Here is a 13,368-nt window from a genome sequence, read left to right on the forward strand (position 1 = left end):
AGTCTACTTTTCATCATTATACCGGTAGATGGTTATGCACAGCTGAGCTTACCTGATTTCATACTTTCAAAGTTTATGAAATAAAGATTCATAGTCGATGCTGATTCAAAAGTATGTATTTCATTGCATCAGCTCAGCCACCCACAATTGGACTATCATACTTTTGGAAATGCTGTCTTTTAAAAAAAGTTAAAAATGGGGCAGTTGGTTATCAATTTGATAGACACCTAAACTCCAGAGGTTTCACTAATTCATGAAGCTACACTGGGCTTTCTCTTGCAAAACTACAGCAGTTACCTTACACTTCTATACTGCGGGAAGTTACCTTACACTTCTATACTACGGGAAGCTATGACTGATTTTTATTGTGTCTAAAATGTTCTACGCAAACCAGGGGCACCTGGATTGATTCATCCTGATGAACCTGGATAGTATAGAAAAGTCTACATGCTCAAAACAAGAGATTATTTGTGACTACTTGGAAATGAAGACAGGCAGCCGAAGCTTTGTTCTAAATGACCTGTAGTAAATCCAGATGAGAGGCAAGTGCACGAACACTGCTACCTTCCCACCAAAGTGGTACCTATTAATCTACTCGCATTTGCATGCTTTCGAACTGCTAGGTGGGCAGGAATTGGGCAAGTAATGGGAGCTCATCCTTTGCATAGCACATGGATCTTGAACCCCGGGCTGTCAGCTTTCCAGCTGACAAACTCAGCATCTTTTAACTGCTGAGCCATCATGGCCCCCAATGTTGCTACAGCTAATTTAATTATTAATGGTTATTTTGAGGATCGTAATCTTTTTCACTGGGAAGTATTAGGTTGAGAGAGAGAGAAAGAGAGAGAGAGAGAGAGAGAGAGAGAGAGAGAGAGAGAGAGAGAAACCTAATCACCCCTCCTAATTTTTTCCAACAATTTATTGAATTGGAAATAATAAAAAGATCTGAATGTTTTGATTCTTCTTCCTAAGAAATATCAAAATCCTTATTTTCATATTTTCTAATTCCATGCTGTCATTTTTGGGATGGGATAATCAGAAGTTTGTGTGATGGAGTAACCTCAGTTATGATACATTTGATGATTAGAATCAAAGAAAACCAAAAAATCCTTTGTTACAGTTGAAAGAAGAGATTATGAAAACCAATCTGTTGCTCAGAGGTTTTTTTTTAAACCCTCAGATTACGTAAACAGGCAAAGCTAGCCCGGTGAAAATATGGAAGACAGAAAGGAGACTCAAGCCTTCCTGAATTACATCATTCACCTGGATTGTGACTGTGGCAATAAAATAAAAAGAAATCCATTACTTGAGAGGAGTGCTATGATCAAAAGACATCACAATTGCAACAAACATGACACATTTTCAACAATAATGTTTTCCCATTTTACCATGTGGTTGTCAGAGCTGGACCATCAAGGAAGCCTAAACAAAGAAAAATTGATTGCTTTCAATTGAGATGCTGGAGGAAATAGCTGAGAATACTTCGGACTGTGAAGAACAAATAATTCAGTATAAGATGAAGTAAAATTTGAGTATTCACTGGAAAAACTAAACTAAAATTAAACTCAAGCTGAAATAACTTGGACGCCTAATGTGAAGGCAAAAATCATAGGAAAAGACTAAGATTAATTGGAAATAAAAGCAATTAGAAAAGAAGCAAGCAAGAGACAAAATAGTTAGATACAATCATGGATGGCATAAATATGAACTGATAGAATTCAAAGAAGCAGTTATTGACCAAAACAAGTTTTCCTTTGGATCACAAAGAATTGGAAGCTACAGAAGGATTTGAACAACAAAAACAGAAAAGCTATTCCCAAAGATCATTATTAGTCTATACACCATTACATGTACTTCAGTTTTATAAAGCACCCTGAAAAGGATAGAGGTTTTAAAAACAGATTTTGACTGCAGTATATACATTTTTAAATTAAAAAAAATATATTTCCAGTCCATAACCAGAATAGTAATATGATCTAGTAGCAACAGATCCCACCTCCATCCCATCCCTGCCCACCCCCACGTGTCATCAGATTTTAATGTTTAGTTTTAATTTATGTTTTAATGTACTGTATAAATACATTTTTATGGCCTGTACGCCATCCAGAGTTACCCTGAGGCAAGAGGAGTGGCCAATAAATTTTATGAATGGATGAATGAGCAAACAAGCAAGCATGAATTTACTTTTCTTCTCCCCAGTTCAGATCTTCTTTATACCTCTACTCTGCTTTTTCCTCACATTATATAAACCTTTACCCTGTGTATTGTCCTATCTACCGGTACCATAATACAATTCTTTTCATGTTTGTGTGTGTGGTGTGTGTATCACTTCCTTATACATTTTCTTCACTATATTCTTATTTTTTTTCTTCTCGTACCTTTTATTTTTGGTTCTTTTTTGCGTACTAGTTTTTATTGTTGTAATTTAATAAAACTATAGATAAGCTTTATGTACAGCTCTTTTTTGTTTGTGAAACACAGCATTTACTATTGGGGAGGGTTTTTTTTTTTGCTTTCATTACTTTAAAAAAAGGAAGTAATGTACATGCCTGCTTAATGTAACAGGGAATTGGATTGAAATGCATGAAATCTTTTGTTGGTTGCAACACTGTTTATTCTTACCTTATAATAGCATTATTTAAATTTAATTTATTGCAACTTTGAACAACACATTTTATAGTACAGAGTTGACTTACGAGGAAGAGAAATTAATTTGTGCTGGGTTCTGCATATAAGCAGTACAAAGGACATTTAGAACTACCTATATCTTTTTTTGCAAATTTTATTTTCTCTATATAAAATACGAAATATATGAACAACATGCATAAGCATTAGCTAAGTCTTCCATGTGTATTTATTTCTTAAACCTTTTTCTAAGTTAATTTATGTGTGTTTGTTTGTTTAGAGAATTTGTTGGGAAACAGCCAGAATGACAACTTTGGATTCTCAGGTCTTCTGTCTGCAGAGCAGTGACAGCAGAAGCTGAAAGGTAAGGAATTAATTCAACAATATATTCATATTTAAATACATGCAAAATTTTACTTGCAAAAGGTTTTTATTGATTCACAGTTAATTTTAAGGCCATCATTTCAATGTGCGTATATGAACCAAGGTGGCGCAGTGGTTAAATGCAGCACTGCAGGCTACTGCTAGATCAGCAGGTCAGCGGTTCAAATCTCACCGGCTCAGGGTTGACTCAGCCTTCCATCCTTCCGAGGTGGGTAAAATGAGGACCCAGATTGTTGGGGGCAATATGCTGACTCTCTGTAAACCGCTTAGAGAGGCCTGAAAGGCCTATGAAGCGGTATATAAGTCTACTGCTAAGTCTACTGCTATGTACATGCATCTGCCAGGAATCACTAATTAAGTAATTCCTTATCAAATTTAGGTACTGCCCATCTCACACTCACAGTTATTCTGGCCAGTTCACAGCTAAAAGCATAAAACTCAGATAAAATAGTAGTAACTGTGAGAGGGAGTCCTAGTGGACAATCGTTTAAATAGGAGCCAACCATGTGCAGCAGCTGCCAAAAAGCCAACACAGTTCTAGGCTACATAAACAGAGGGATACAATCAAGATCATGTGAAGTGTTAATACCATTATAATGTCTTGTTGAGGCCACACGTGGAATAATGCATCCAGTTTTGATCTCCATGATATAAAAAAGATGTGGAGACTCTAGAAAGAGTGCAGAGAAGGGCAGCAAAGATGATTAGGGGGCTAGAGGCTATATAAAGAATTGAGAAAAAAAGGACTAGGGGAGACATGATCGCAGTGTTCCAATATCTCAGGGGCTGCCACAAAGAAGTAAGAATCAAGCTATTCTCCAAAGCACTTGAAGGCGGGACAAGAAGCAATGGGTGGAAATAACAAGAGTTGGAAGAGACCTTGGAGAACTTCTAGTCCAACCCCCTGCTTAGGCGGGAAACCCAATACCACTTCAGACAAATGGATATCCAACATCTTCTTAAAAACATCCAATGTTGGAGCATTCACAACTTCAGTTTCAGGAAATTTCTCCTTAGTTCTAGCTTTATTCTGTTTTGTTTAGTTTTATTCTATTCTAAATAAAATATGGGAGCTGGGTAAAAAAACAAATATTGAATAAGTTAAAAGTTTAAAAAGACAGGGAGGCACCTTCAAGGTGCTTACCACAACCCCAAGTGTTACATGCCACTCTATAAGCCCCACATTAGTTGGCAGAGCAAATGATTCAGTTAACCAGCCCCACCTACATGTGCCAGGCATTCCCTCTCTCACAGAGAAACAAAGTACCGTATTTTTCAGAGTATAAGACACACCTTTTTCCCTCAAAAAAGAGGCTGAATCTTATACTCTGAAAAATACGATGTACACACACACACACACATATACATACATACATACAGGTAGTCCTCAACTTATGACCACAATTGAACCAAAAATTTATGTTGCTAAGTGAGACATTTGTTAATCTAAATAGGCCACATGGTTATTGAGGTTGAGAGGCAAAAGTGAAGAGGGACTAGTGAATGAGAACAAGGTAGTCCTTGATGTATGACCACAATTGAACCCAAAATCTCCATTGCTGACACAGTTGTTAAGTGAGTTTTTTGCCCCATTTGATGACTTTTCTTGCCAAAGTTGTTCAGTGAATCACTGCAGTTAAGTTAGTAACACAGATCTTAAGTGACTCTAGTTTCCCCATTGACTTTGCTTGTCAGAAGGTCGCAAAAGGGAATCATATGACCACGAGACTGTCACAAATACATTCGAGTTGCTGCGTCTGATTTTGGATCATATAACTTGGGGATGCTGCAGCAGTTGCAAGCATGAAAAATGATGATAGGTCACTTTTTTTCAGTGCCATTATAACTTTAGTCACTAAATGGATGGCTGTAGGTCAAGGACTACCTGAATCCATCCAGCATATTCATTTCCTTCTTTCTGCCAAACAGTGAAGAGAGAACTCCTCACCAGAAATCTAATATGTTGCAGAGGAACTGAAATTAAACTTAAATCTGCTTTTGGTATTCAGAGAGTACTTACAGGTTGAGCCTCTAAATGTTACCAAGGAATCCTGATTAGCAATATTAGTTGACTCAAGTGTATAAATTATTATTAATTTAATACTTTTGATGAGAGGGTAGTTAATTGGAAGAACAATGTTTTATTTTAGATTTTTTTGGCAAGTGGAGGAAAATTATTTGGTTGCCTCACGTCTACACATCTGTTCTCTAAATGTTTTCTGCATGTGATATTATAACAATTGTTTCTGGATATGTTGCTTGAAAATAATTGTAATTGATGAACAAGGAATGGTTGCAATTGGCAGAGAAGACAAAGGCTCCCCTCACCATTTGCCTCTTGTAGCAGGAGCTGTGAGTCTAAGAGGAACCCTGAATTGTGCACCAGACCTGTATGGTGGAGTGTTATCCTGCCCAGAGTCTGAGTATGTTAATTCTCCCGACCTCAATTGCTAGATATTATGAAATTTGGAACAAAATGTATCTGGTTGAAAAATGAGGGAAAGGACTCGGGACAGAATATTTTGAGGACTGTAAAATTGGAACTGGATAAAATATAGATAAATATATAAAGGGATATGTTAATAAGATCAAAAGTAGCTATGTACGGTAAGTATAAACTGTATTTGTTGTTATGTTAAAATATGAATGGAAATGACGAAGCCAGAAATGTTGCTCTATGTCCAATGTTTTAATGTTTATTCAATTTTTTTTAAAGGGTCCTAAAACTAGAACCACTCCATCTTGCTAGGGTTGAGTTGCAGCTGGTTTCTGTCCATCCTTACAGCTTCTTAAGCACAGAGCCAGCACCAAAATGGCATCAATTGGCCCAACATGGGGATGTGTAATTGGGTATCATCAGCATATGGATGACACCAAACCTCATGCCATCAGATGACCTCTCCCAGCGGCTTGTTGTAGATGTTAAATAGGAGAGGCGAAATAATCAAGCTTTAAGGCACCCCACATAATAAGGGCTTGGGGTCTTGATCTTGCCTTTCCCATCAGCACTGACTGATAATGGACACAGAGAAAGGAGAACCACTGTAAAACAGTGTCCCTCACTTCCAGTTCCTGGAGCTGGTCCAGCAAGGTAGCATGGTCAATAGTATCAAAAGGTACTGAGAGTTCAGAATCTTCCAATTTATCTGTGGCTTTTTGTTCTTCCAAACCGTGGTTTTTTGCACCCACAGAGCATTTATATTGGACTCATTTGTATATGATACCATCACAAGATTCTTCTATTGTTACAAATCTTGGGTTCTCTCAGCTTAAAAATATCTCTCCATTGTTTGTAGCTCTATTTCAACTACATTACCACTGTGAACAGGTACCCAAAGTTAGATTTTGTGACTATTTACTAACTCAATTCAAGTTGCAGTTGTAGCTTTATTATTGACTTTAATTCTTCTGTTACCTCTTGCCTTATACAACTGAGTTGTGGCTTTTACAGCTCTTTTTTCCTTTTGAAGGTGCTTCAGAAGACTTGACTGAATATAAAAAAAACTACATCCACTTTATATTTTTATGTCCTTTTTTGTGTTGAGCAAAATGGTCTGCAAATATTCCCAGATTCAAATCATGGCATTTTATAGCAAAGATAAAAAAACAACTCTGCCTGAAGTTTGAAATGTATTTGCCAGTGACAATAAAGTTCCTAAATAAAGTTTTGTTGTGATTAGTATGACAATACAATCCAGGAATATCTTAGACCGGAACAAGTTGCACCGAAAGGAAAAAAAAACCAAATGTATTATGTAAATGAAGATTCTCTTCTCAATACAACATGCTGCCATTGCCAGCAATAAACAGAGAATGTCACGTCTTTTGCCACACAACAAAACAAAATTGTCTTTACATTTTTAGGATGTTACTGTGATAGCTTAACATCAACTACAGAATGAAGTTAAATAAACCAATAATTTTTACACTAGTAATTTACAACCTGTGAATAGTTAAAATAAAAAGAAACCTAAAAACCTTAATTACATTAGTAATATTTATGTAATGCATATAGTTCATTTTCTCCCCCCCTCTACACATAAACACACACACACGCCTACCTTTGCATACCACCTTATAGCTAAAGTATTGTATTGAAAATATTAAAAGTACTATCTTGAGAACAGCACAACCTATGTTGTCTAGCATTATCTTGTATACCATACAATTCTGCTCTGGAGACCAATCAAAACAGCTTACAAAATATAGAATGTAAGAAAGTAGATGTACAGATTAAAAATATTTTAAACATTTAGTATTTTTAAAATACTAAAATCCTAGCAGACTTTTTAAAAAGCAACAAGCTTATCTAAATGGCAGACAAGCACTTTATAAAAACATGCTATCTTATATCCACTTTAACCCTGGTGGCATTCATAATTTTCATGCTCGATCTGCATTATTATTGTAGAAAGATGTGCAAATTTTATTGCATTGATTGATCGCATTTTGAAAAGACAGTTCTAAGATTTTGAGGCCTCTGTGGGTTTGAACCATTCTGTAACTGTCTTTTTAACAGGTATACGGAATAACTTTGTTACTGACAGATTGATGATGGGATGGGGTTGAGTGAGACATTTATTGATTTGTTATGCCATGATCTGGAAAGAAAAGTCCATCTGAAACAGATGGGTGATTTAAAAATGTAAGAAAGAAAAAGAAAGAAAGAAAGAAAGAAAGAAAGAGGGAGGGAGGGAGGGAGGAAGGAAGGAAGGAAGGAAGGAAGAAAGGAGAAAGAAAGAGAAAGAAAGAGAAAGAAAGAAAGAAAGAAAGAAAGAAAGAAAGAAAAGTACTTGGATCAATTTCCAGTTTTTATATCAGATGAGAATTGTGTATCAATCCAAATTATTTAACGGGTGGTTGTAGCTTCCATTGTTGACTTTTTTCTTCTTCTAAAAGACCAAGGTTTACCCTAATTTTCCCCTATTCTGCTTTCCAAATGCTCCTGGCAAGAGAATCTAGGCTAAAATTAATTTCTGCTCACAAATTGCCAAAATGAGAAGCTATGAAAATAGGGATAAATAGATAAATTAGAATTTCTTCAAATGAATATCTGAAAAACTCAACGTCAGTTAGAGTCCAGGAGGGAGCGACTTTTTGTTCTGGTTGTAGGTTTCCAGTCGTTATGCGGTTAGCTCCCAAGGTAACGGAATGGAGTAGCTGATAGTACTGTAGAACTTTTTAATGGTTACACATGAATATCGAATAGATTCATCTGATGATATTACAAAAGCAATATATTTCTTGACTTTTACCCCATTGTAAAAATAGAGATAAGTGGGGAGAGTCAGTATTCAAATTATAAAGTATAGAAACATGTCAGCAATGATCAAGAGAACTGGGAGGGAGTTTCTTTTGATAAATTCATAGACATTTCTGAAATTCTGTTTTCACTTTGTCCTTATGGGATACTGAGTGTAGATTAATGAAAAAAATGAATTTCAACAGCTGTAGAATTAGGCTGCAGCATCACAAAATAGACAAAAATGAAGGGGCTCTGAATACTTTCTGAATGCACTGTACATCCTCCTAGATTTGCCATGCTCTTTGGCATAATCAGGGTGCTTCTTCTTTACTTTACATAACTCTTCACGAAATATTATTCAAAGATGTCCTCATTACCAGCTCACTCATGTGCTGTATGTGTTTTTTCCCTTAGGTTGCTTTCCTGCTGAAGCCCTAGGTGAGTGTGCATTTCCACAAAACTCTGGGTCCATCCTCTGAGACCAGGAGAGACTTAAAATTCTGAAATGAAGATGGAGGCAGCAGACAGAACAGAAGAACTCATTGACCCAGAAGTCCCACCCAAACTCTCAGAGAAACAGGAGCCAGCTCTGGGCGAAGAGGGATCTATAGAACTGGATATGCCTGCTCAGAAAGAGAACCGAGTGCTGGGGGAGGATTCGGCAGTCCTCGCCTCGATGCCCTGCTTGCTGATGGAACTGAGACGGGACTCCTCCGAATCTCAGCTGGCCTCGACGGAAAGTGACAAGCCGACGGCCGGCCGCGTTTATGAGAGTGACTCTTCCAACCATTGCATGCTGTCCCCTTCATCCAGCGGCCATTTGGCCGATTCTGACACGCTCTCCTCTGCAGAAGAGAATGCTCCCGGCCAACCTGAGACGGCAGTCGAGGGAGACTCTTCCGCCATGTCCGTGTCGACCGTCGGGAGGAAATCGAGGCGGTCCAGATCGGAGAGCGAAACCTCGACAATGGCTGCAAAGAAAAACCGGCAGTCGAGCGACAAGCAGAACGGCCGCGTCGCTAAGGTCAAAGGTCACCGGAGCCAAAAGCACAAAGAGCGCATCCGGCTACTGAGGCAGAAGCGGGAGGCCGCCGCCCGCAAGAAGTATAACCTGCTGCAGGACAGCAGTACCAGCGATAGTGACCTAACCTGTGACTCGAGCACGAGCTCGTCGGATGACGACGACGAAGTTTCAGGGAGCAGCAAGACAATCACTGCGGAGATACCAGGTAGAGGATGTTTTTTAAACTGAACTGGCAAAAAAAAAAAAAAAGCTCCTGCCATCGTTTCTCAGCTGTCGGGCTAAATTTAGAAAGGAAGGAGCAAAAAAAAAAAAGTATATAAATAATTCGCTAGGAGAACCAGAGCTCTGTATAAATAACGAGGGGCTGCAACGTATTTTAAAATGTGACATGTTTTCAAGGCGGGTAAGAAGGGTTTCTTAGTGCTCTTATTTGCACGATAGTTCACTTTAATAATAATCCAGACAAATCGTGATAATGTTGAGTGGTTCATTATTTCTCCTCTCCCCAACTCGGTACTCCACCTTCTCCTGCCAGTTGGCATTAGCGCACCTTAGATTGTAATAGTTAAAACGGTCTACTCCTTTGCTGCTATTTCATTCTGAATGGGCTGTTGTTTTAAAATGCTGCAGCTGCTCCTTTCTCTGCATCTGAAATTTCAGGAGGCATCTTGCTGCTTCTACCACAGGCCCTCCTCCCTTGTTAATGTTGCACTTTCAAGCTCCGTTTCAATGCATGATAAGCTGGTTCAGCTTTGCTGCAAAGTTTTCTAATAACAGGCAACTCCAGTTATTTCAGCGCCTGTGTAAAGGAACATTTTGTACGCAGGTTGCAAGTGAGTGTCCCCCATGCTATCCCGCAGTTTCAGAACAGAGCTAACATGCTCCGCTGTGTGGATTGCACAATTGTCAATACTGTTCCCCCACCGCCCCTCTGCATCTAAATTGAGAAGAAAAATATTTTGGCTGCTCTCATAAAAATAACAGAAGGTGTGTTAATTTAAAAAAAAAAAAGACTGTTAAGGCCTACATTATTCCTCTAGCTGAAATAGCATGATCAGGAATATGTATCAAGCTACTCGGCATATGGTATTCAAAAAAAAAATTGCATTTATAGCAACCTTAAAATAAAATACTGTTTAAAAATCCTTTGGTTTGCTAATCTTTTATGGGTGAACATGCATTTATCTCTTTTACACAAAAGGAAGTGTGTGTGTAATTGCAGTCGGTGTCCTAAGTAAATCTGCTGCTGTGCTGAGCAGGAAGGCTTGGAAGGTTACAATGTTGAGCTCAGAACATGGTCCTTCAGTGTTCTTTCTAGGCATGTGTGATGGATTCTGCCTTTGCACAATACATGGAGGTTTGCATTTATGCTCGGGTTGCATATTGCAGACATTGTAGCCCTCCAATCTCCATTTTAGTTTGGATCTCACGAAAGCTCTGTCCAAAGCGTTTGAAATTAATGAAAGTTGTCACAGCTGTGTGAGGTGGATGCTCTGGACGTCACATTTATTTTAAAACAATAGTTAATCCTGAGGGTTTCTTTTGAAATGGTTATTTATTTGATGACAGACTAGACATGTATTTCCTGTTGTCTTGATTAGAACAGACTAGCAAAAGCTACCCCAGTGCATCTCTTGCTAGGCGTCACTATTTCAGATTGTAAGTTATAAGCTTCTCCACATAAACTGTTGGTAATGCAACCAGTGGGTTACAGTCTCAGATGTTAAAGCCCCGTCACAAATAAAATTTAGTATGGCTTTTGATGGACTGGTTTTGTTTGAACATAATTCAGTGCAGTCTTCATTCAAATTGCAGATCAGGGTAGCTAATTTTCTCTGGCTATGTGCAAATGTTAGCTATGGGGAAATAAATTATATGCATCAGAAAATTATGAGTAGAAACAGGTTTTATTGCCACTGAATAAGGAATTCTATTTGAACCTGTTTATAAGACAAAATCTGTATTCATTTGTTCATTTTTAATAGGTGTATGTAACAGACATCAAAAACCCCTTCAGAATGATATTCTGATATATAAAACTACATATAATTCTGAACTATTTAGCTACGTTGATTGAATCTTAGCAATCCTACTTAGTGCAGATTTTCCTCATTGGCAGATCCAGAAATAGTCCTCTTGGCAATTATATATATATATATTTATTTATTTATCAGCACAAATAAAAACACAAATATAACAAAGGCAACAGTAAAAAATATTGGGTTTCTGTCTGGATGGACTCTTGTGACGAGCCTAATGACAGAGAGTGGAAGTGTGACCTTCCTCCCACACTTGGGCATACCAGGGGTTGTGACTTTAAGTATATATATATATATATATATATATATATATATATATATATATATATATATATATATATATATATATATATATATATATATATATATATATATATATATATATGAAAATTACAGGTGTAGTTATGATAGTTCTTAGAAGTGTAAATCTATTATGGGGATTATATTTGCTATACAACAAATAAGGTTGGATTAAAATAGGAGATTGTAAAGCTAAACAAATGTTAGTGAGCAGGCAATTTGAAGAAACATGTCGGTGCATCTTCATCCTATATTTTACATGCTATATTTTTAGCATATGAAGAGATTTCAATTCACTTGATTGAGCAGGCCGCTGCCAATGAGGAAAATGAAATTGGAAAAATAAAGTGCAAAAGTACATAATCTATACCTATTCGTTTACATTTTAATGTTTTGCCTATAAATAGGAAAAATTCCCCTTCTAAAGTAATCCTGATTAGACCACATTTGAAAAAAAAAATATAAAACATGCATGTGTAGCTTTTGATGCTAATATTTTCATCTTCTGTTGAGGTATGTATATATAATAACATATTTTTAAGTATAAGTAATTTTTGACAGTTAAACCATGAACACCAGCGATAACATTAATTAGTATGAATTGCTTTCATTGTGCAGTGTTTATCAGTTGGTAGGAATTAGGATTGATAGCTTATACTGCCATTGGTAGAGAAATGAGTCTATGACAATTCAGTTTTAAATAAAATTACATTTTAAATGATAGAAGCATTTAGCAAGAATAAATGGCCAGAATTTAATGCTGTCGTTTGGTAGTACCACAGCCTTGCTCAGAAAAAATGGACATCTGCCAAGAGGATGCTAGGTGTGTGTGCATAATGACAACATATGCTTCTTGTTATCATTGTATAAATGCCACAATGTTTGTCATCTGATGCCAGTACTGATCATGGCATTTGGGTGATGACTTCATTGCACTCACATAATCATTTTGACATCATCGCAGTTTGTGCCGTAGCTTAAGAAGGTTGATAGACCTGGACTTGATCTGTAGTGCAGGGAAGATGGTAACAGTATTGACAAGTTGCATAATGTTTACCCTTCTAGGCCCAAGTTACAGGGAGAAACCTTCCACCATCTTTGCTGTCGATTGGAATACAGGTAGTCTTTGACTTACAACATTTATTTAGCGACCACTCAAAATTACAACAGTACCGAAAAAAGGGACTTATGACCATTTCCCCCACTTACGACTGTTGTAGCATCACCCTCGTTAATGCAATCAAAATTTGGAAGCTTGGCAACTGATTCATATTTATGACCGTTGCAGTGTTCCAGGGTCCTGTGATCCCCTTCGCTTTGACAAGCGAAGTCAATGTAGAAGCCCGATTCACTTAACAACCCGGTTACTAACTTAATGACTGCAGTGATTCACTTAACCATGGCAAAAAGGTTGTAAGATGGGGCAAAACTCATTTAACTGTCTCGCTTAGCAATATAAATTTTGGACTCAATTGTGATTGTAAGTTGAGGACTACCTGTAATAGCAACCTGATCAGAAGATGGACTTCAGGCTTCTGTTTTCTTCTTTAAAATGAGAAGGCGATAAGAAAAGGCAACAGGGAGCCTTATTTTTTGTACATGCTAGCAGGACTGAGGCATTAGTTTCATTGCAGACAATGAAGGAAATTCTGCATACGTCTATTATCTTGAATGAAGAAAGGAGGGGAGGTAGTGGCTTATACCTGAGATGTAGTTACAACTTTTGCTGACTGAAGGACAGACCGCCTTCA

The 13,368-nt window shown here is 37.4% G+C and overlaps 1 protein-coding gene across 5 annotated transcripts in view; it reads left to right on the forward strand.

Moving 5' to 3' along the window:
* Positions 1–13,368, forward strand: part of ARK2N (arkadia (RNF111) N-terminal like PKA signaling regulator 2N) — a 63,992-nt gene that overhangs the window by 11,904 nt on the left and 38,720 nt on the right. For all 5 annotated transcript variants that reach the window (XM_087715284.1, XM_087715286.1, XM_087715285.1 and 2 more), the window contains exons 2-3: positions 2,906–2,989; positions 8,669–9,483. In XM_087715284.1, the coding sequence (XP_087571410.1) occupies positions 8,760–9,483 (724 nt within the window). In that variant the 5' untranslated portion in view covers positions 2,906–2,989; positions 8,669–8,759. The remainder of the gene's footprint in view (positions 1–2,905; positions 2,990–8,668; positions 9,484–13,368) is intronic.

Source organism: Thamnophis sirtalis, unplaced genomic scaffold (assembly GCF_051295495.1).
Source record: "Thamnophis sirtalis isolate CommonGarterSnake01/CBP01778 unplaced genomic scaffold, rThaSir2_p1.2 scaffold_5, whole genome shotgun sequence".
NCBI classification, from domain to species: domain Eukaryota; kingdom Metazoa; phylum Chordata; class Lepidosauria; order Squamata; family Natricidae; genus Thamnophis; species Thamnophis sirtalis.